Source organism: Ammospiza nelsoni, chromosome 3 (genome assembly GCF_027579445.1).
Source record: "Ammospiza nelsoni isolate bAmmNel1 chromosome 3, bAmmNel1.pri, whole genome shotgun sequence".
Classification (NCBI taxonomy): Eukaryota; Metazoa; Chordata; class Aves; order Passeriformes; family Passerellidae; genus Ammospiza; species Ammospiza nelsoni.
In genome coordinates this window covers 95,824,640-95,847,371 of record NC_080635.1, presented here as the reverse complement: position 1 = coordinate 95,847,371, position 22,732 = coordinate 95,824,640, and the positions used below count along the sequence as shown (strand labels likewise).

At 37.7% G+C, this 22,732-nt stretch overlaps 1 protein-coding gene across 3 annotated transcripts in view; it reads left to right on the top strand.

Annotated features, from left to right (window-relative positions):
* The window catches only part of CD109 (CD109 molecule), a 71,012-nt gene that overhangs the window by 14,093 nt on the left and 34,187 nt on the right, over positions 1-22,732 (top strand). For all 3 annotated transcript variants that reach the window (XR_009418048.1, XM_059468057.1, XM_059468056.1), the window contains exons 3-16: positions 648-676; positions 4,262-4,492; positions 4,636-4,761; positions 11,173-11,212; positions 11,689-11,773; positions 14,105-14,201; positions 15,225-15,360; positions 16,220-16,329; positions 18,082-18,321; positions 18,651-18,752; positions 18,843-18,905; positions 20,297-20,473; positions 21,354-21,506; positions 22,237-22,311. Coding sequence is in view for 2 of the 3 variants with exons in the window: in XM_059468057.1 (XP_059324040.1) it covers positions 648-676; positions 4,262-4,492; positions 4,636-4,761; positions 11,173-11,212; positions 11,689-11,773; positions 14,105-14,201; positions 15,225-15,360; positions 16,220-16,329; positions 18,082-18,321; positions 18,651-18,752; positions 18,843-18,905; positions 20,297-20,473; positions 21,354-21,506; positions 22,237-22,311 (1,664 nt within the window). In the remaining variant the exon portion in view is untranslated. The remainder of the gene's footprint in view (positions 1-647; positions 677-4,261; positions 4,493-4,635; positions 4,762-11,172; positions 11,213-11,688; positions 11,774-14,104; positions 14,202-15,224; positions 15,361-16,219; positions 16,330-18,081; positions 18,322-18,650; positions 18,753-18,842; positions 18,906-20,296; positions 20,474-21,353; positions 21,507-22,236; positions 22,312-22,732) is intronic.

The following is a 22,732-nucleotide window of genomic DNA, read 5'->3' as shown; positions in this document are numbered from 1 at the left end:
GCCTTGAAGTGATAAGGTCCCTTCCAACTGGAATGTTCTGTTCTATTCTGTTCTGTCCTGTTCTATAATTCATGGTGTAATTAAGATAAGAGCTGTGACACTAATGGCTTCATGATGTAGTGATATCCAGGAGTTTAACAGGACATTTATTTGGATTTTTAAAATATTTGAAGCCACATTAGTTGAAATAGTTAAACAAAAAGTTATGTTAACCCAAATATATTGATATGTTAGTTACTTTTTACCATAGTGACATAGTTCCGTGAGGTTAATTCTGGGTGCTCCTTTGATTAAGAGCGATAAATCCTGTGTGTGGTTTCAAAAATTTTAGTCTTTATCTGGGCTGTAATGGAAAATAACAACTTGGGTGGCATAGAGGGTTGAATGGGTCGTGTAAGTGTTTCAGTCTCTGTGGATGTAAAGAAAAATGTTCAAACAGAGAACATGGACAACAGCTCCCACCAAACAGAGAAGTAATGTTGCTGTAGGTTGGTGTTCATACTTTTGCAGCACTGCAAAAGGTGTCTCACATCTTCAGTCAGCTGTGGAAGGGGAGCAGCACTGCTGTAATGTTGATGCTTTGGGAAGTGTGTGGTAGTTAATCTCACAGATTTCTGACGCTGTGGTATTTCTTCTTTTTTGTTCAGGTACCTTTGGGACTCTTGTTCTTCCAGCAGTAAGTATTGTTTTCATTCCCTCCTTCCTCAGAAAATGTTGACTGCTTGTAGCTTACCACCTGTTGGTGTTGATGATATATTTTGCATATGATCCCAGCTGTTTTCACAGTATCAGATGAGTACATTTCCTGACCAATAAATCAAGGGTTTTTCAGATCAAATGCTCTGCAACTTGTTAGAAGTAATTGCAGGACTCAGGAGCTGATTTCCAGCATCAACACAAACTATCATAGAACTTGAACACAAAAATTTAATCGATGTCTTTTTTGACTGATTGATACCTGTATTTTAGATACACCATGAAGGCTAATTACAGCTGAAAAAATAATGTAAAGCAACAATTGAGAAATACCAAAATAAAATATATTATATATAATCTTTCTAAGGGCTTAGAAATGCATATTCAGTGAAAGTACATTAAAAACCCAAAAATGTATCTTGAATTGTGTGTTGTGTGTGAATCCTGAATTTATGATCCTGGATATTCATCTTGAAAGCCCAATCCAAAGAGTTATGTATTTATATCAGGAGAAAAGTTTTACCAAAGTCAACCAAGTTTTACCAAAGTCTGGGTATCCCATAATCTGGGATAAACTGTCTCTGATTAAATAATCTGGAAGTATTTGATAGATGGATAGTCAATGACAATGAGCAGCTCAACTTTATGAAGATTACTAGGTTGAAATGCATCTGTATGAACTATACATTAGCAAATGTAGAAAATTATTATAATAAAAAAAATCAATAAGTTTCTTTATATAATCTGGCCCGGTCTTAAAATGTTCAATCACCTTACACTAGGCAGGGTATTTTCCTCCCTCTCTTGCTGCTATCTGAAGAGATGAAAACTGACTCATTTTAACTGCAATATTTTCTATTTGTTTGTGTAGCCACAGTAGACTTAGATTTTGTCCAGAGTGTAATTTGCTAGCTGAAGGTGGGTAATGAGTTTCTGGATTCAGCCTCATCTTTTCCAGAGGAAACAGTAGCTGCTTTGTCTGAGGTGCTCGTGATGGTGGTTGGTGCAGTCAGAAGTACGTGAGATGGCCTTTTTCTCTCTTGTGTTAGGACTGCCAAAATGGGGATAGTAATACCATTCATTTGGGATGTTTTGACTAAGATAAAATATTTTTACAGCAAGTTCCTACTACTTAGTGTTAAAAGCTGCCTTGCTCATGTTTGGGTTGAGAAATAACCCTTTAGAGAAGGAGTTGGTGGGGCTGAGGTAGTCACTATTACTGTAGTAATTGTGGAAATGTTGTATTAGTGCAGTTTCAGGTAGCATAAATGTGTGAAACAGAAGGTGGGTTACATTGGACCTCAGCCGTCCTAATACACTGCCATGGCAATGCAAACCTCATTGTCTCTGACCTTTACATCAAGAAAGGCAGTTGTGTCACCGGGTTTTGGAAGGAAAGATCTTTTGAAATATGACAGGTATAATATAAAAATTTAGGGAGAAACCCATGCTGTCTGTCGTTATTTGTGGTAGGAAAGGGATACAGGTAAACAGATAAAGTCTCTAAATGACATTTATAGAAGATTTACATTTTTAAAGAAGAAATTGAAGACAATGCTTGCAGCAAAATAATACTGTAAGAGTACAATTCATTGCAACGATGAAACAAAACAAGGTTATTTCCCCCCATTTTGATTTTTAATTATTATAATGTTTCCTGGAGTTCTTGTAGCAAATCCTATCTGATTTTTAAGGATTACAGCTTCTTTAAGAAATAGTAATATTCATAAATGAATGTTTGAGGTAACAATAAGGTAGTATTTGATAGATGCAGTAGCTAAAGCTGTTCCTCTTATTTAAGATATTGCAGAATACTTGGCATGGAATTTGGAGGGTGTTGAAATATGTGAATCATATGTTCTTGGCAATGTGTGTACAAAAACCTGCAGCTTGAGAAAATGAAAAATCCTTTTCAGTGTGGGACTTTGCATCTAAAATTTAATTCTATAAATCCAGACTTTAAAGGGGGGGATGTCTTCTTCCCATGTCATCAGAGGCCTGCTTATAGGTGAAAAAGAGCTTCTTTTTATTTTTCCCCCTTGATTTTTTTTCCTGGCTTGTTTTAAAAACTGAAAGTTAATAGAGAAGGATGGAATTGTAGTTGATTCTGCTTTATAGGTAAACACACAGAGAAGGAAATGTATTCTCTACAGACGTTTGCATCTACCTCATTTGTCACCCAGTGACATTTTCCTATGTTTGTGAATCCCTGTTGCCTCAGTGTGTGCTGTTAAAATGAGCTTTGACAGCAGTACAGCCTTTCTTTATAGCACTTGGTAGGATACTTTTGAAGTGCTGTGCCTGCTGAGTTAACAGCTGTAATTTTCATTACACTGCAAGAGGAGTGCTTCAGTTCCATATGTCATGCTGCAAAATGCAAGCCTGTCTTTAGCTGTCTTAACTTCAGAGGTTTTGCTCCAGATTTACAGTTTCAACTCCAAACAGAAGCATGTGACTCTTAAGCTTTTCAGCAGGGCTGCTTGTTGGAATGAGCTGTGTGCTGTGTTAAAGCCCTTCCCCTTCCTCAAAGAGCCATTCTGGCGGGACAGAAGCAGCATCTGGGCTGGGATGTCCCTGGGGTCGCTGGCTGTCTGTGAAGGCTCTGCTCAAGTAAAATTCTGGTGTGCTGCAGCATCTCTGCTTTAGGCCTTTCAACCCCTGTGACTGGGATTCCTCCCAGCTAACTTTAGGAAATGCAGTGATGCATCTGAATTATGAGCTCTGGATTTCCTCTGTGCACTGGAAAGACACAGAGAGAGAGAGGGAGAAGAAATCTGTGCGTGATTACTCTGACCTTATGTGGTCTAAATTTCCTTGCCAGTGATATCTGTCTTCTGCCAGCACTGAAGGAGCTTTCAATGTCTATCCAAAAAAAGTTAACCATATAAATTTTATATTCCTTTATTTCCTAATATTTTTGGAAGGATAATTATTTTACTTTCTAAATGAGTCACGGTACGTGCTGTAATTATTAATTACGAAAGTGAAATGAGACAAAATCAGTGAGGTTGCTATTGAAAAGCAGTACCTCACTTTATGAAAAACAAATTCTGTATTTGATTTTTCTACCCCATAGGACATAAAGCTAAAGACTGTAAAAAAACAAGTGCAAAGTTCTCTTACTGTCCTGCTCATCTTGCTTACATGTACTTTCTTTAAATATTTTATTTTTGGAAAATTTCATAGCAAAAAATTATGAAGGAAAATATTAGCCCATTATATCAAACCAAAGAAATTTCTAAATAACTTAAAAAGAGAGCACAATCTATGCATGTATAAGACTGTGAATTGCATATAAATGCATTGATACTCATATTCTTGAAAACCTGATTACTACTTAAAATTAGATGGAAATGTGTTGTTGTGCTTCTGGTAAGACATTTTCTGGTAATTGTTGAATAATACATTAAAGTAGTGCATAAAATCCCCTTTCTCTTTTTGAAAATTTACATAGGTTGACAAGTTCAGTTATATATATTATATATTTATGTAAAATGTTTTTTAAATAATAGTGTTTTCAGGAATATTTTGGATACCTAACAGAGTGTCACTATTTCTTTTTAAGCTGCCTCTGAACAGTGCTTCTGGGAATTATGAGTTACTGGTGGAGGGCCGTGCTGATGGCCGGCACATCTTCTCTAACCGTACCAGCCTGATGTACATGTCAAAGAGCACCTCTGTGTTCATCCAGACTGATAAATCCATGTATAAGCCAGGACAGGATGTGCTCTTCAGGATTGTCACTGTCTATCCTGATCTCAAACCTTACCAGGTGTCTCTGAATATATATATCCGAGTAAGTATCCACAGGAACACGGTTAGATGTTAGATTGTGTCACATGTTCTGAATTTGTGACAAATATAGGTGGTATGAATTGCTGCCTAAATCTTGCCAGCAAGGCCACTCACATTTAACATGCAGCTTGGCTTTTCTCCTAGGACCCTCGGAAGAAATTGATTCAGCAGTGGTTGATGGAGGAGGGTGATTTGGGTGTGGTTTCCAAAAAATTTCAGTTGTCAATGAACCCTCCACTAGGAGACTGGTCCATAGAGGTGGAAGTGAACGTGAGTATTAACACTGCCAAATAACAGAGAGATTTATTTCTTCTGCTAGATGTGTATAAAATTGTGTTTACGCTGCTGAAACCAGTTATAAACATGGATCATGAGATGAGCAAATCCTTCCCTCATGTCAAAAATTGGGCAAACCTCACAAGATTTTCAATAGTACATGGTTTTGTGGGGAAGGATACAAAACCCTACATACATACTTTATTCTAAGGTCTGTGTTTTGATTCCAGGATAAAAAAAGTATTAAAAAAGTGAGGAGTTTTAATATTAATATAAAAGAAAGATATCATGGAGTAGAGTTTTTTTCCTTTTTAAGTGAAATACTCCTACATTTATTTTGCAAGCAAATACACAGAAATTTGTTGTATCACACTTGTGCAGCCAGTCAGTGTCTAAAGGGTTGAGGAATCAAGACTATTTACAGATCTTTGCCTAGTTTTAGGCGTGTTTCAGCAGCTCACAGTGACTGATGAGTTACTGAGGAAAAAATAACTTTGTAAAATAGAAAGGATGACTAGTAATACAGGACGATTGCAAAACAAAACTGGAAGAGTCTGTGTTGCATGTTGCTATTGGTAGTAGCTCTCTCAGGCCAGTTCTTCAAACTGTTGCACTCCTCATACACCATGGAACATGTTTCAAAAATAGCTGGAGGTTTAGCTGTTCAAAACTCTGTGTGTCAGGGTTATTCAGCCTGCTTTTTAATACCTATAATTTGGGAACTGCATTTCCTATTTGGCTTGCAGTGGCTCTTCAGAGACATTTAGCAAGTATAAACAGAACTGCTTAATGTTACATAATGAGGGAGATGATGGGTAGAAAGGAGAAACACTCACATGATCATGTGTTACTCAGGAGTAACATTTACCAGTACCAGTTATGTGTTTGATAGATCTCTATAGGCTTAGCCATGTGAGGGTGGTGCTCAAGTGAGGGTCAGGACTGGATTTTTCAAACACTTTGTCATGTGGGTGTGGAGTTGTTGCTGTTGTCTGTGATGGGAAAAATGTATGAAGTTGTTCCTGTGCTCCTCCCTGTGCTCTGCCACTCCTTCCCTTCCCCTGCCTGCTGTTCAGTGGCCTCTCAGTCATGCTAAAGCAGATGTAGAGCTGTAGTCAGGCTGAGATCTAAAGTGCAGTGGGGAAGTGACCCAAACTGAAAAGCATTTGTGTGTTTTTCTTGGCCTAGAGCAGACCAGATCACTGATCCAGCTGAGAAGCCATCCCCACTCACAGCTATTGTAGGTGCTTCTCAGCACTTGGGCAAGTGTGGCTCAGACATCGAGACAAAGCTCGGTGGCAGTGGTGGGCTCCTTCAGCAGCTCATATGCCAAGCAAAAAAGTGTTTGTGAAATGTGGCTTGGGCTTTCTGCAAAGGCTTGAGAAATGCTGAAATTAGGAGATAATTGATGAAGGGGTTGTGGCAGCTATTTCCAGGATCTGAATGAGTGCCACTCCCTCCTGAAATAAAACCAAAGAGAAAAAAAAAAAATCGTGAAGTTGAAAGAAACATGCCTTGTAAATTCATCTGGGCTAATGAAACAGCTGTGAGACAAGTGAAGTGAAACCTTAGTAGAGTGTAGTTGATGGTATTCTAAATTTTAGCCATGCTACAGAAGGTTAATGATCTTGGAAAATATATGTCAGAGTGAGAGTGTCTCTCAAGTCATGAGTAACAAGGAGAAAGTAAATAGAGAATGTTTTGTTCCTGTCTGTTTCAACATATAGCTAAAGGGCATCAGGTAGAGGAGGTGAAGTGTGATTTCAAAATGACTGAAACATCGTAACTGAACTGCAGAGCACAGCACTGGCAGTTATTGTGAATACTCAACACTTGGGATTAAGAGGGTCTGGACAAATTCTCAGCACACTCCATTGAGAACTGATAGTAAAACGGCCTTAGGTTGTCAGCTCAAGACACAGTGTCACTCCTGGCTACCCTGGTTGACGCAGTTCCCTAGGTGCTCTCTATTATTTCATGGTTGTCTTTTTGGAAAATGCATTCTAACAACACAGATTGCTGGAGCAGCTGAATACAAAGGTACCAAACTTGTGTTAAAAGGAGATCAGGCTAAATGGTTCCTTTCGACATTTAAACTCTTTGAATTGAAAATTAAGATAGGGGAGAAAAAGAAGTGTATGTTATACTTCAGGAAAAAAAAAAGGTTTTAGACCTTGCTGTCCAGAAAAAAATGGCTATTCTTACAGTGCTTATCCTTTGGGAATAGAACAGCAACCCCAAGTCCCACACAGAAATACTTATGTTTGCTTTCAGGCCCTTTTTTGTTTACACCTGCTCCGTTTTAATTTTCAAATTCCACATTGAATATAATGACAAAGCAATATGCATTATTTCTACAGCAGTGCCAACATATCTTCATTGGCTAAGGGCATCATATGCATGATACATTAAGTGACTACTGCAGTATTCACACTATTGGATTAGGTCTGCCTAGTGTGTTGTCTCACAGGTTTATTTTCCTGAAAGTATGCCAACCATCAGATTATTGAAACCTGCAAGACACCTTGCAGAATAAAGGAAAAGAACTTTCCTAGTGGGAAACTCTACTTTATTTTCTTGGTTGCAAGGGAGTTTATGCTGTGAAATACAAGATCATATGGGATGGGATTGCGTTTGAACATGGAGTTGTGTTCAGTGAAAGCTGCTGAGCGACTGGATCCCTCCTCGTGGATATTCCTAGCTATTAACTGGGTATTCCATTCTCTTCTGCAGCAGTTCTGCTGTTCAAGGGAGATGTAGGTTTTATTATGTCATATATAAAGTCGCATAGATCCACCAGTCTCTTCCTGATAAGAGAGGCCACTGAGAGCTTGGATTTACTGCTAAGGAAAGCTTAGTATAAAACAGATATGTCTTCCTCTCCTTAACTAGTAGTGCCAGCTCTGGCCCTGCATGGCATCCAGCCAGCTAATGGATCTGTTGAGCCTTTAGGAACATCTTCGTATGGCAAACCCAGGCTGATGTATGCATGACTTAGCTATCCTGATGCCATGACTTGGGTTATAGTTAAATAGCCAGCCTTTCTTTCTCAGTTTCCCTCTTGTCTTTAAAGAATTGTTAAGTGGTTAAATAACGTTTCCCTTCTCTTGATTACAGATCAGTTTCCAAGTGTACCGAGTCTTGATTTTTGGAAGTGCTTCCTCTGAATTCTGTTTTAAATCAGGTTTTGGCTGCTTGCTGCTGTTAAACATCCTGTAGCATTTTTAATAAAAGTTCAGGTGTTAGTACAGCTGTTCCAGGAAAACTCAAGACAGAGTAATTATGGTCTGGTTTCCAAGCCTCTACCTTGTATTTTAGTTGGATATCTTATATTTCCTGTTGCTGAAAGACTTCTAGTTGCTGAGTTTTTGTAGCATGCACCTCTAACCAGAAGTTGTTTCTAGTTAAATGGCATTTTGTAATCTAATTTATGGAAGTTGTTATGTATAAATTTATGATCAAATATCAATGAGTATTAATGTTTCAGGTGCAACAAGGGCTTTCCAAAATATTTTTAAGAGTATTACATTTTTTTAAAGCTTCAGCTATAAAACAAACTTTCAGAATCAACTGGGAATGATTATATACTATACAGGTTGAATTTTGTAGCTTTTGAGGTTTAATACATGTTGCAGATCCACAGCAAATTCTGTCATGTTTTATGCTAGATTAGTTATGGATTTCACATTTGATGCGTTAAGTTTAATGTTGTATATATAATTGCTTAAAAAATGTGTCACACTTCTTCAAAATCAGACTGTACATAAAGCCTTTGGCATTGCCTGACTATTCAGTAGTTTGAAAATGTGCTCAGATATTCCATCAGGATCTGCTTGTGTAAATAGTGGTGACACTGGTGGGATGCTGACTGGTTTTTGGAGACTGTGCTATTGAATTTGAACAGAATTTCATTTTGGGGTTTGTTTCTTGCATGTGCAAACAAAGCATGGAAGTGATCATGAAGTGCTTCTGTTAGTTCTGTCTAGACAAAAATCTGTTTTATTGAGCTTCAGAGCCAAGGCGGAAGAGTGCTCCTGACAGGGCCTGTGAGACAGTGAGGTAGCCCAGGAATGCAGCTGGTGCCAGCGCTGTGCTTTTCCAGGGCAAAGCCCTGGACCACACCCAGAGTCTTTCCCCATGCTCTAACAGCAATGCGTGTCAATGTCAGAAACAAATAAGAAAATGGACACAGATGAGATTGATTTCGGGGACTTTCGGTTGCCAAAGAAGAAAAAAAATCTGTGGGGAATGGCTCTTGTGACCTCAGTTTCATTGGATCAGACCCAATGAATTAAAACAGGAGAGTTCAGCACAGCAGAGCAGAATCTAGACTGTAGTTAGGGATTCTTGGATGTCAGGATACACAGCATCTGAGGCTTCCCTGCAGAAAGGCTCATCCTCATCATCCCAGAACACTTCTATGGATCTCTTTTTGGCACAATTTTCTTACTCTGGGCGATTGGCACAGAATGCAGTAGGTGTTCTGCAGTTTAAGAAATGCTGATTTAGAGCAAAATGTTGTTAGTCTGGAAGGGTGAGTGTAGCTAAGAAGAAGGAGAAGGCATGGAAAACAAAACCTGTACTAGAATGAAGCTGCTCTGGGAAAAATGGAATAGGTGTGGTGTTGTTTTCCTGTCCTAAAGAAAACCTCTAAAAATCTCTCTTGGGTTGTACATATATAATTAACTGACTAACTGCTTGTCTCAAAAGCTACTGTTCCTGGAAACTGGTTTAACAACTTCCACATCAGTATATTTGAACAATATTTGCCAGAGAGACAGCCTTGCCCTAATGAACTAAAATGATTGAGTGGTTGAAGTGTTGTTACTTGTTTTACTTCAGACCAGCTTGCTAAAAAAATGTGTTAGTGGAAAATCTGGCTTGGTATTCACATCATCAAGGTGACCAAGTAGGGTCTTTGCCTTTCCCTGAACTATCAAGCACGACTTGATTTCTGTCACAAAGCTTGTCATTTTAGAGAAGATGCAGCCAGGAGTATTAGCCTCACTGTAATCTGTTTTCTACTACTTACAGCTATCTCAGTTTTTAATTGTAGTTTTAAAAATTTTATTTTTACTTCTAAGATGATGGGAAACAATATTTCATATTCAAGGGAGATGCTTTTTAACTGTGCTGTCTAGGGTAACATTTTGTTCAGGGTTTGCTTTATGGCAAGGGTCACGTACATAGTATTGGAAGTAAAAGCTGTACAGAGAGCAAGAAGTGAGGTGAATTCACTGCAGGACATTTACCTAAGACCTGTTCCTAAGACAACCTGATAGTAATCTGATTGTGGACTGATTTATGCATGTCAGTGCTGTAGCATTTTGTCTTGCAAATATTATGATTTGCACAAATGTTGTGAAAGTCGATAATTCTGCATGCATATTTTCAGACATAGGCATATAAAGATGATCAGTGACTTGACCATCAAATTGGCAGCAATCTGATTTTTACTTTGATGGGAGTATTTTGCTAGGAGATGTGTAAATACAGATACGTAAAGGGCTTGGTCTGAGGTGCTTAACTTGCAAGGTTGTTGATCAGGTAACAAAAGTTTGTAATTGTTTCCATTTTAGGTCCTGGTCCTAGGGTTTTTACCATAGGAGTTCTCAGCTTATCCTCTCTTGCTACAAAGAGTCATTCCTGTCTTACACATCTTGATGCCACCTGACAAATGGTTATCTGTATTCATTTTTCTTTTCCCTCCTGGAGGAAATGAGTAAAAAATTTAGAAAAATAGGAAAATAGAAGAGAACACAAGTAACAGCAAACTATGCAGTTCCTTGATTTCTTTCCTTTGATTTTAAGTAACAAATAGCTGAAACAAGAAGATACAACGCAAGGGTATCTCTTCTGAAGTAAGTATGGCTGTGGACTGTAACAAAACTGCAGCCACCTTCTGAGTAAGTGTACAATCATAAGATTATACAAGGTTTAGAAATAGTCTCATCCACTAGATAGACTCTGTAGGAGCCTCGTGTTTGTAGAAGTTAATTAAAGATGTGCTAGCAAAGATGGTGCTGGTATGTCGGTCATGTTTTATCATGATGACTGTGACTACTTACACTAGGTAGTTTTATGCTAGCTAGCTCAAGTATTCAGTTTTTTAGTACAGAAACCAGGCATATATAGACAGATGTCTGCAGACTGGAAGCTGCACAAGCTGTTCATGATAAATACTTAGAATCTGCTTCACATGAACTTCTGTGTCCTTCTGCTCTGTAAATATGTACTACTGGTCTCTAGAGGAGCTGATAGTGATTGAGCCATGATTTAAAATCACACCATGTCAGAAATTGTAGTTTAACTTAAATATGGGTGGGATTTGGCCAAGAAGGTATGTTAAATTTACTAATCTAATCACAATTGTATGTATTTTCTCATATGAATTTTTTTCAATAGGGTCAAGTTCATTATCAAAGATTTAAAGTGATGGAATATGGTAAGTGCTATTTAGTAGTGACCAAAATCAGTAGTGATTCTCCATTAATTTATACTGGCTTCCCTTGTCTGGCATGAACATTTTAAATTTAACAGAAAGTTAAATTTCCAAATCTTTGGCTTCTCTGAGACTGACAAAAAATCAAATCTATCAGCTGCCCTGTTTATCTTTGGTAGTTTTAATGATCCCAAATTACCTGGTTGGGAAGCTTGCTGATGAATTCTGTAAAGGCTGAACAAGATAAATGTTTTATATTTCTGAATTAGAGGCTTCTATGCAGGCTGTTTTTATGATGCTTTTTTCTCCTTTCAGCAAAAAGTCGTAGTCTGGCAATTGGCTTAAAAATACATCTTACCTTTTATTAGGAAACTTAGGAAACTAGTAGTCTTTATTAAATTACATGTTCTACCCTTGTTACTTAAAAAAAGAAATATTCCTTCTGTGAATTTAATACTTCTTGTAATTTTTGTTTTTAGTTTTACCAAAATTTGATGTCCTGATAACAACACCCTTATACTACTCTTTGAGAGATGAAGATGTAACTGGTGTTGTCTCTGCAAAGTAAGTAAATCAGTGATACTGTTGTCACTTTCACTCTTCAAGAAACTTATTGTGGTTCTTTAAGTGTCAAAGTAAAAATTAGAATGCTAATAAAGCCCCATCTATTCAAAATTAGTTGGCTAGTATCTGTTTCTACTTGCTGGATTTTGTTGTAACAAGATTTAGTAGATTTTCAGACTTCTAGTAAGTTCTTTTGGTCTGGTAAATATAGTTCTAGACTACAGCTATACATTTTCAGCTACCTTACTTGAAAATTTCTTAAGTTTCTTCCTTGTAATATGTGTTTTGATGGTTTTTTTGTTCTTATGGTATTTATGTTCTTTTACAGCACTCTCCAATTTACCATGTGCAGGTCTGTAGGTACAGTAGTTGTATTTTATTAGACCACTTGGAAAATTAGGCAGACTTCTATGAACATCCTCCTTGTTCCAGTAAATCAGCATTGCAGATTTCAAGCATAGGTTTCTTGTATCAAAATACCTATAGCCGTAAATAGGTAAAGAATGAAAAGTTCTTGAAAAATTCAGAATAGGCTTCAGTGTAGACTCCTGTGTAGATAATATTTTATTTTTCAGCTGAGCAAATATCTAGACAAAAAATTACTATGCATTAATCTCAGAAATTAATTTTATTTTTGAAGATGAGAGCCAGATAGAGCTACCTGATAGATCCATCCAAGAAGACCGAAATAAAGGGTCTTTTGTGGGTTATTTAATGCCTTAAAATACATACCTTCTGAAGAAGCACTCAGTTTACAAGTGAAATGCAGAAATCATTGTTTAGCAGGCTATTTAAATTGAATGTTTGGACTTTGAGAAAGCACTTCTTTCTGTAGAGTGCATGCAACCTGATGTTATAAACTATCAATGCCAGCTTGGATGGGGCCCTGAGCAACATGGTTTAGTGGGTGGCATCCCTGTACATGGCAAGGAGGTTGGAACTATATGACCCTTAAGATCCCTTCCATCTCAACCCATTCTATGATTCTGTGAATCTCCTAAGGGGCAATTAAAAAAAAGTTTTCCTTACTTTTTTTCCCCCTATTCTACTTTGCTTTTGGAATTCATTATATGCCAGCTAATATTTGATTTCTTAGGCTGTTTTGGACCCTTTCATTTGGTATACTCATAAGGTGCTTGAAAGTGTACCTGTTTGCTGCAATAAATTCATACTTAGACACCAGTGAAGCATCTGAGGTTGAATCCCAGCAGTGACAAAGTTTTACTGATGCATTGTAATTATTTATAGAGAATGACTTGATTCCTGATGACTGTTTTTTAGAGACATAATGCTTCTTTATACAACCTGTAGATGTCATAAAGCCCATTTTCTTCTCTGGAGTATTATTAGATCTAGTTAAGTACAGGGATGCTGCTCAATGGCAGTATAATTTCAAGGTTAATGGCAGCTTATTACTGTAATTAGTAATAAGGTCTGCTTAGGCTGAGTTTATATGCCAGACAGTTATCAGAGTTGTTCCTGTAACTATGCTGTTTGATTTTTCTTTCTTTCTGCTTTTCAGCTTTGATATTACTTAAGTGGCTGCATAATGATTTAAAGTACCTTAAAGTTACCACAGCTACATGTATTACTGCTGAGGACTAGAATGATTTTAGGTGTCCTGTCTGTCCTCATGTTGTTCCTCCCCTCCTTCACTTCTCTGTCTCAATCTGATAATGTTGTGGTTTCTCTTGAATATAACTTGGAAACATTTATACAAAATTTTGTTTTATTGCTGCTTAGTGGCTGCAGGTTGCTATTGTCATCCTAAGAAGGGAGTATGTTACAGTTTTCAGATTTGCCACAGCTGGACATTGCTTGCAATGATTTATTGAGACTGTGTTTACTAAATAAGTAGTAATAATTATGACCAAATGTCTAGAGATATTTCATTTTGGGTTGGCAATATTTGGTAAGCAAAATACTTACACTTCCCACATCCCATTTTAACTCTACCGCATATTAGTTATGATGCTACATCAGTGTTCTGTTCAATAAGAACAGAATTGTTCTTCTAATTGTTTTCAGCTTTTAGCTTAGTATAGTTAACTTTTGTGCATTATACAGCCCATAGTAATTTTAATAGCCTTGTAGAGCTTGTGTAGTGGAAAGAACAGCACTGTGTATCTTCTCCAGGTTTTAGGTTTCCAGCTTTGATGTTGCTAAACTGGTGTCAGTATGGCAAACTCCATGTTTTGGAGTAGAAATGTATTCTGCCCATATCTGAGGCCAGAGAATAAGATTTTAGTAGGATCTTGTGCCTTGAGAGCTCTTCGGGAGCCCAGGTCCTGGAGGGTGGTGTGTTGTTTGACTTTGCCTGATGTGTTTCAGGTACACATATGGAAAGCCAGTAAAGGGAACTGTAACAATCACTTGCCTTTCTGTTTCTTACTGGACAAACAAGAGAAATATAACAACAACAATGGAGGTGAGTAATCTCTTAGTAGTTTCTTTAAGTCTGTGTCCTGTTGTTTTTTAAGTGATGCTTGGAATCATTCCTGAGTGCCAAGCTGGAGAGTATTAAACTCTCTTTAATTTCCAGCCTAAAGCTTCTAGATTCAGACTGCTTGGTGGGAATGACACTTGGCACCTGTGCTCCATTTACTTGTGCCTGGAGGTTATTTTGGAGTGTACCAACTGACCCAGGTAGAAAGATTTTCCAGGAACTTCATAGGTGCTGGAGGACCCATGCTCAGGAATGCTCCCTGGCCCTGTGTCTGCCCCTGCACACTGAGCTCTGTGTCACAAGGCTGGAGGAGAACACTCCACTTGTCTGGGTGGAGCTCTAGCATGGTAGAAACCAAAGCATTTTGCCTACTAATTGCCAGCAATTACATTTGAGCTACTGCACTAATTGTAACCTGAAGCATGAAATTTAAAAGACACACAATCTGAAGGCTTAAAAGAGGTGATAGATTGGTTGCATTCTCCTTGCAAAATCAGACATTTTACTTTTAAGATGTGGACTGTTAAAAAAGGTTAAATTTTTGCTACATTAAGTGACTGTAATTTTATGTTTGCTCACTTCAGCCACTGTCTGACTTCAGTGCCTTCAGCAGCACTTAGTCTACAGAAACTCTAAGTTCAGATACTGAATAGCGTATACCCCTCTCCTCAGGGAGAAACTCGTTCATTGTATTTTCCTGTAAAGCTTAGGTACAACTGCACTAGCCATGTAGAAATGGATAATTCTAGAAATTAGGGGAAAAAAAGGTAACTTTTTCCCTAAAGCATTGTTGCCTCTAAGAAAGTAGTCAACTTCTACTGGATTTAATAAAAATGGTTGCTGATGGCAAAAAAATAAGGGGCCAGTGTTCATAATTTTCTGGTGTTCACACTCCAAAACTTGGTTGTGGAGAGAGCTACAGGACTTAACTAGAAATAAGCTACAGTAGACAGAAAGGTGTCCTTGACTTTTCTGGCTCAACAGTTATTTTTTCCTGCATTGCAGATAAATGGATCTGTGAATGTAACCTGCAACAAGCTGATGTTGCAAAACTTGAATGCGGAGCAGTCGTGGCACCACGGTGGCAGCGATTACACGGAGCCGATCGAAATGATCGCGGTGGTGACCGAGTCGCTCACAGGTGTGTGAGTGGGAGCTCTCTGACAGAAATCCACAGTGCCTTGCTGCTCTGAGCAACAGCTTGGAGCTCTGGAAAAGTATCATGCACTGATCTCAGCTCAAACCATCCACATTCAAATATATTGTCTGAATGTTGCTTGCCTAGAAATTTAATAGTTTAACCAGCTGTTAACTCAGTAGAATAGAGTTCTGTGCTAAATGATTTATTAAATAACCAAGAAACACGTTCTGATAGGAGCTTGAAGTCAGTGACTGATCATTTTTGATGAGAAGAGCAGGCATAAAGAATCGCTAGCATTAGCCTGAATTTTACAAACTTAACTTTAATCATAAACTTAGCTGACATTGTGTGTTTGTAAGCCACATTAGTAGAAAGAGTTTCCTGGTCCTAGCTTGTCCACAGTCTAGCCAAATCAGGTGGACTGATTTGCAAACTGAGGGTTTTTTGTGAGTTCATGTTCCACTGCACCTTGCACATTAGAAAAAATAAAATAAATCACGTGTACAAAATGTATGCCTGTCCCAGAAACTAGGTTTCATTACAGACTTTCTGTAGAAACCCCAGCAAGGTGAAGCTGACTGATTTGGGATTTAATAAGTTTCTTCCTTGTATCATTCTGGCATAGTCTGTGTGAGTGGAGCCCTGTGTGATATATCTTATATTGCATTGTGGCAGGCAGTACCAGTGTATATGCCAGCTTTGTACTGATGCTGAGCTAGAAGGATGAAGAATGATAGGAGTTCAAATGGTGAAAAATATGATAGAATTATTTCAGAGTCATGGGCAGTAAATTGTATTGCTTCTAAAGTAAAATATGTGTTAAATGCATGTTGTCTAAACACATACAATTATTCAACAGGAATCTCCCAAAATTCAAGTACCATCATATTTCCAAAGCAAAGTGACTATTTTATTGAATTTCTGGACTACACTAGAGTTATAAAGCCTTCTCTGAACTTCATAGCTACTGTAAGTTCTTTTGTTTGATTATCATCTGTGGATAAACAAATGTGACTTCTCCTCTATGCTTAGATAGCAAAGATTGCCTTGGATTTTTAAGTGTAATTTACAGATTTATTTTCAAATTCTCTCTTTTTTTACAATACATATCAACAAATACTAAAATTGGAGGCATTTGCTCTAGAAAAGGGTAAGTGGCAGGGAATGCTGTAATCTTGGCAGAATATATTTGTGTATAGTTTATCAGCATTCTTGTGGAAGAGAAATCTTCCCTAGCTGATTTTTTGACTGTGCTTTGAAACAACAGATTAATTATTAAGTTTCAAACCTCTTTATAGTATAGATTTGTATATCTAAGTAACTATATATATATATATATCTATACATACACACAAATATATACTTTATATAGTGAATTTGTATATTTAAACAGCTTTTATTTAATTCAGTTAAAACTCATCAAATCACATTGCTTTCAAGTGAAAGTGTTGCTTCTGCCTTCTGTCCTGTCCTTTTCATGCCAGCTGCAGTCCACTCCTAGAAATATTTTACATTCTTCATTCTGTCCCTCATCTGCACTCAGTATTTCCGCATTTTGCAGAGGTTGCATATTGTATCACTGCATTTTGCTTGAAAAGGGGGGCGAATTTTACAATTCTTGAGCCTTTACTATATAGAAATGTGACTAAATAGCAGTGATTTAGGCTGAATATTCTCTTCCAGAGTGGATTGGCTCAAGACGTAGCTTTATGCTAGCCTGATCATTTGGGCTTTTTGTTTTTGTGCTTTTCATTTTCTTTGCCAGCATCTCAGTTTGAATCCACCTGTTTTTTAGTCCTCTTCCAAAGATGAACTAAGTGAGAGAGAGCTGAAGCATCTGGCAATTCTTGCAGCTGGCAGACAGGAAGGTTTCAGTTGTGCTGCCAAAGGAGTGTGAATGAACAGCTGCTGCTGTTACTAAAAAGTGAATATCTTACATAAAGAGCATATATTCTTCAGAGAGAGAACAGGGAAATAGGGGCTGAGGAGGAGTGGTAATGCAGTGACATCTATGGGCTGAAAAAGAAAAAGTTCAGTGAAAAAGAACTTAGTTCAGTGCTTTTAAATATAAAAGTTGATTTTTATGTCATGTATAATGCAGAATGAGAATGATTTTACTGGATGAAAATCTGCTTGAATGTGGGAATGAAGGTTTTAAGTTGTAGTGCTGATTGATGTATGATGGAGCGAAGATGTTGCACACTGTCAATTTTGGGCCTCGTTTCAGTCTTCAGCTCATTTGATGAATTTATAAAAACATCCAACTCAGCACCATCCAACTCATTTCTGTTCATGTGACTCATTTTCCCACATTATGTAAATGTTAGGTTGCCCTTCCTTGTGGTGGTGAAGTGCAAGTGATAAAATTAAGTATTCAGACTGTAGGTAGGATATGTATCATTTACTTGAGACACAAACATTTTCAACTAGAAGAGTAATTGGGAGAGCAGAAATGCAAAATGTCTCCTTTTAGTTCCATCTACTTTGCTTTTACTCTTTTTTTATTCCCTGGAGTTATGAATAATTTTGTTATTGCCTGACTTACCTACTTGCAGTGCTTACTAGGGAACAGAAATAAAGCTATTGATGTGTGAGAAACCTGAGGATGCATTTTTTTTAATGTGATGTGAGTGCAAATATATTGTTATATACTATGTGTTGTGCACTTTAGCTTTACCCTGTTTGAAATGTTTGATAAGTGTGTTGTTTCTTTTTGTTTAGCTAAAGGTGTCACGTTCTGATAGCAACCAGCTGACAGCTGAAGAGAGGCAGAATCTTGTAACAATCACTGCACAAGAGTCAGACCTGCTTTTCCATCACTCTTCACTTTCTCACCTGGAAAATGAGGCAACAGATGAGAGAAATCTGACAGTCCATGTCCTGAACTACACAGTTCCAGAAAATGGAGTAATTGATGTTGAGTTTCCAATCCTGTCTGCTACAAAAACTCTGAGAGTTCAGGTACTGCTTTGTAGCATGTTGCTTTGGAGTGTTGACACACTAAATTGCCTGGGCTGGGATCAGTGATGTGCTGTCCTGCTATCTGCGACAGCTGACATGTCACCTATTGTTATTTTTATTACTTCATGTTACAGCTGGAAAGAAAGTGAAAGATCCTCTCAGATGGGATTTAATAATTGCACTATGATATCAAAGGAAAAAACCTCAGATACCCAAAGCATAAAGTGGACTTTTGCTAAGGCTGCCATGCTCTTGTAAACTGTACCACAAAAATGAACACCACAGATTTTGCTGTTTTGTTAAGAGGGTTTTTTTGCACTGTCTTGCAGGCAGAGTTCCTCAGCAGTAAGACTGACATAGGTGTTTATGATGTGTTCAGCTCCCCCAGTCAGACTTATCTGCAGGTTAAAACAAAGAGCCAGGATATAAAGGTACAGTCTGAGAGAAAACTTGCCACAATTAAAGCCTAGTTACTTATGGTTTTTCCATACTCATCCATATGAACTGTGTGCTTTTCCTAGGCTGGGAAGCCTTTTGAGCTGAGCGTTGCCAGCAACAAGCCAGTGACAGAGTATCACTATCTGGTAAGTTACAGGCTTTACATATGGGGACAGTCCAAGGTGACCTTTACCAGCTTGAGAAATACTCCAGTGAGTGGAATGTGATTAAACATTTGAGATTTGGCATTTTTCAATTGTGCTTTGTGGAAGAGAAGGCCCAAAACCTTCCTTTCCACCAGAGGGTCCTTTCTGAAAGGGAACTCTATTATTCTACCTGGGAGAAATGCCCCTGGCACTGTAAGGAAGCCTTCTCTCACCTGGCTGTTGGGTTATCTCTGACAGCAGATGTGAGACAAGGCACTACTGTGAGAGCAATAGTTTCTGACTGTGCAGAGCATCTGCAATGGGAGAAGGGACAAGGACATCCCAGGGCAGCCCAGGCTGTGGCTTTGTCAGCAGGTCCTGCAGGTGCAGGTGGAAGCAGGGGCCTGGTGGATCCTGTGTGCAGATTCAGGAGTGTCAGGCAGAGCCTGTGGGTGCAGGGGGAAAAGAGCTGCCTGCTGAGGAAACAGGTGGACAGAGGGGCATTTTAAGGAAGCACTTTAATATAAATGAGTCTTGAGTAGTGGGCTTAATTGCTCAGCTGTTGTACTGTATCTTGAAGGATCAGGAAGATTTATTATATATGCTATTGTAAATTTCCCATCCTGTCTTTAACACATGGCTGTCATTTTCACAGTCTGCATCTTAGTGCCCATGGTAGCTAGGATTCTTTTTCTTTCATAGACTTTAACAGTAAACTGAATTAGGAAAACCATAAAAAATTTGGGCATTCATATTTATTTTCTAAACTAGAAACACTCTCTAGAATCTTTGAAATAAATCAGGTCCATACAACCAAAGGCAGGGAACTGCCCTTCATCTCTCTGTCTTCATTAGTAAGTGTATGATCCAGTAGGAACAAATTTAGAGTGAAAAAATTGAAAACTAGGTATTAGGGGTAGCTTCAGACTAGCTCTAATCTGATCTGTTAAAATGAATGTCTACTTTTAACTGGAGCACATGACTAGACCCCAGTTCACACTCTCCATGAGGCAAACCAGGTGTTCTAAGTAGTTCTGGAGGTTTGGTTTTAAAACTTTGTGCCTGATCCAAACTAAAATGCTCTTACAGATATCCCACATGAGTCAACCCTATTACTGTTGTATATTTATGCTCTCATGCCATATATGTGCGCTTGGTGTAGTTCTTTACTTGTCCATAGTGATACAGGAATTAAAACATGAGGAAAAAATCTATTATTTAAATATTACAACAGATACCATGCCTATTTTCACAGAACTGGTCTACAAGTTAGTGGAAAAAATAATGAATCACAGCTATGTGTCTCTTCTTTAGCAGCTACTTGTAGAACCAATTGCTGATGACACTGAGGATACCAATAGTTTTGAGTGTTTGATTTTTTTCTCTTTCAGGTATTATCTAAGGAACAAATTATGGCTTTTGGCACAAAATCCACAAAAACTTTCACTTTAACAGCAGAAAATTCCTGGGCTCCTTTGATATCTATACTTGTATTCTACATAGATGAGCTTGGAGTGGTAGTAAATGATGCTCTCACTGTCCCCATCCAGCCTGCTTTGGATGACAAGGTAATTGTGTTGAACTTGAGTCTGAGACCATGGTTTTGTCTGGGTGTTGTGTGGTAGCTTAAAAAAAATTATTTTAGATCATAGGATTGTAAATGCAGAAAATTTTCATTGAGGACCTAACCTGAAGTTTGTGCAAATCTTTAGAAAGACTTTTGATTATACCAGTGCAATTAGGGTCCAGTTTTTGCATATTTGAGAGTCCTTTCTACTGGTGGTGTGTTTTCCACATAAACAAATGCCCAGCATCTCCTTGTGTCTTTGGTGGTTTGGTCAATTGCTGAGCCAAGGGTTACTTTGGTCAATACAATGACAAGGTATCATATGTGCTATAAGGGTGGAATTCTAAAAGTTTATAAAGACCTTGTTCTAGCCAGGCAGTTGTCACATTGTGACCAATGTTTGTTTCTGTTTAATGTGACTATCCACACTTTAATTCCAAAAAGTTTGAAGAAGTGTGGGGCATTTCAATTTCGTCACTGAATTGATTTTTCCAGCTTGCTTACCAGGACGAGATTTGGTCCTTTGTGCAAATTAAAGCTTCCCTATAACGTTTTATAGGTGAGACCATCCAAAGGCTGGATGGATTCAAATTCTTTCTCTGCTCTGGAGACTTTAACACTTATAACCAGAAATTGGTAGGGAGCCTGTTCGTCCTGCCGCATGAAAAATGTCTCAGTGTGCCTCATAAGTTATCCAAGTTACCAAAAGTCCTAGAAAAAGGACTCTCAGAGGTCCCAGTGTCCCAAAGGTTCTAGGAAAAACAAATCCAGAGTCTTAAGTATAGCCAAATAATCTAAAAAAACTACTTCCTTGGAGTTGTTAACAGCTGTAAATATCACTGTAGAATTTAAATCAGTGCTGTGTTTCACTTTTTTTCTAGATTAAAATCTCTTGGAGCAGAGATAAGGCCAAGCCATCTGAGAAAGTCTCCCTTAAAATCAGTACAACAGAGCCAGGATCAGTAATTGGAATCTCAGTTGTTGATAAAAGTGCAAAGCTTCTGGGAGAAAGCAGTGACATAACAGAAGAATCTGTAAGTATATGGGAAAAAGAGGTTGTCATTATTGTGTGTATGAAAGATGTATGTTTGTGGAAATGTTACAGATTATATGTTGAACTAGTAATGTTCTTTGAGCATGGTTTTTAGCCAGTAATTATGCAATTTTTTTTTACTTTTGCAAGTCACATGAGTGGCGGAGACTGTAAAGCTTAAGAGGTAATAGGCACAGCATTTCCAGTTCCAGTCAATACCTCATTGTTCTTCAGTTGATAAATTGTTAAATAGTTTCTTCTTTCAGAATAGACAACGTCAGAAAAAAACCCCTAACGATTTGTTCTTTGTGCTGTTTAAAATTAATAATATAAAATAAAGATTTTTTTTTCTTGGGAGGGCAGAATACATTATTCATGTATAAATTACCTTTGCTTGCAGAAGATCAACTGCATTTACAGTTTGAAAGAGCTTACAATATATATCATTCCTAAGGTGCTCAAATGACATGGCCTAAATGCCATAAAATATCAATGGGCTGTAGGCTTTATTCCAGGCTTATATACAGTCTTGGTCACTCTTCCATTAATCATAAACCCGCTACAACTAACCCCCTTCATCCTGTCACAGATTATTTTCTCTTTGGCATGAGAGTTAAGCAACACACAACTTGTGGTGCAGCTGTATGAATTAGCAACAGTGAAAGTTCTTAAAATGTGAGCTGGCATTCAGTCTGTGGATGATTTTTGTTGTTTTTTTTTTTTTTTCTTAGATCCTCCATGAGCTCAATTTATACAGCACAGTGCAATATTTCCCCCTGGTCAGAGGTTCTTTTGGTGTATTTCAGGTACTGTTTGTTTTTCATAATGCTAGGCTGTTGGTTTTTTTACTGCTTAGTGATTTGAACGTCACTTGCTAGAAAAAAGTGAAATTTCTAACTTTTGCAGCTATAGACAATGTAATGTTTTCATGGCTTATATGAGTTTCAAGTTGTGAATCTTGTCAATATGTGATACTCTGAATGTCAAGGAATGTATCTATTCCTCCTTCTTTATTTTTTATTTATACCTCCATAAATACAGGTTGCTTTATGCTTGATCTAGTCTTCACTTTGAAAGGTTTTCAGTCATTATGACAATATTCAGATTCGTATAATCTCAGTTTTTTCGGTTTCTGTGTATTATTTGCTTTAGTTTTATGCTTTATGACTTTATTTACTTAAAAAGAAAGAATAGAAAAAGAAAATAGATAAGCACTGTTGATGTCCT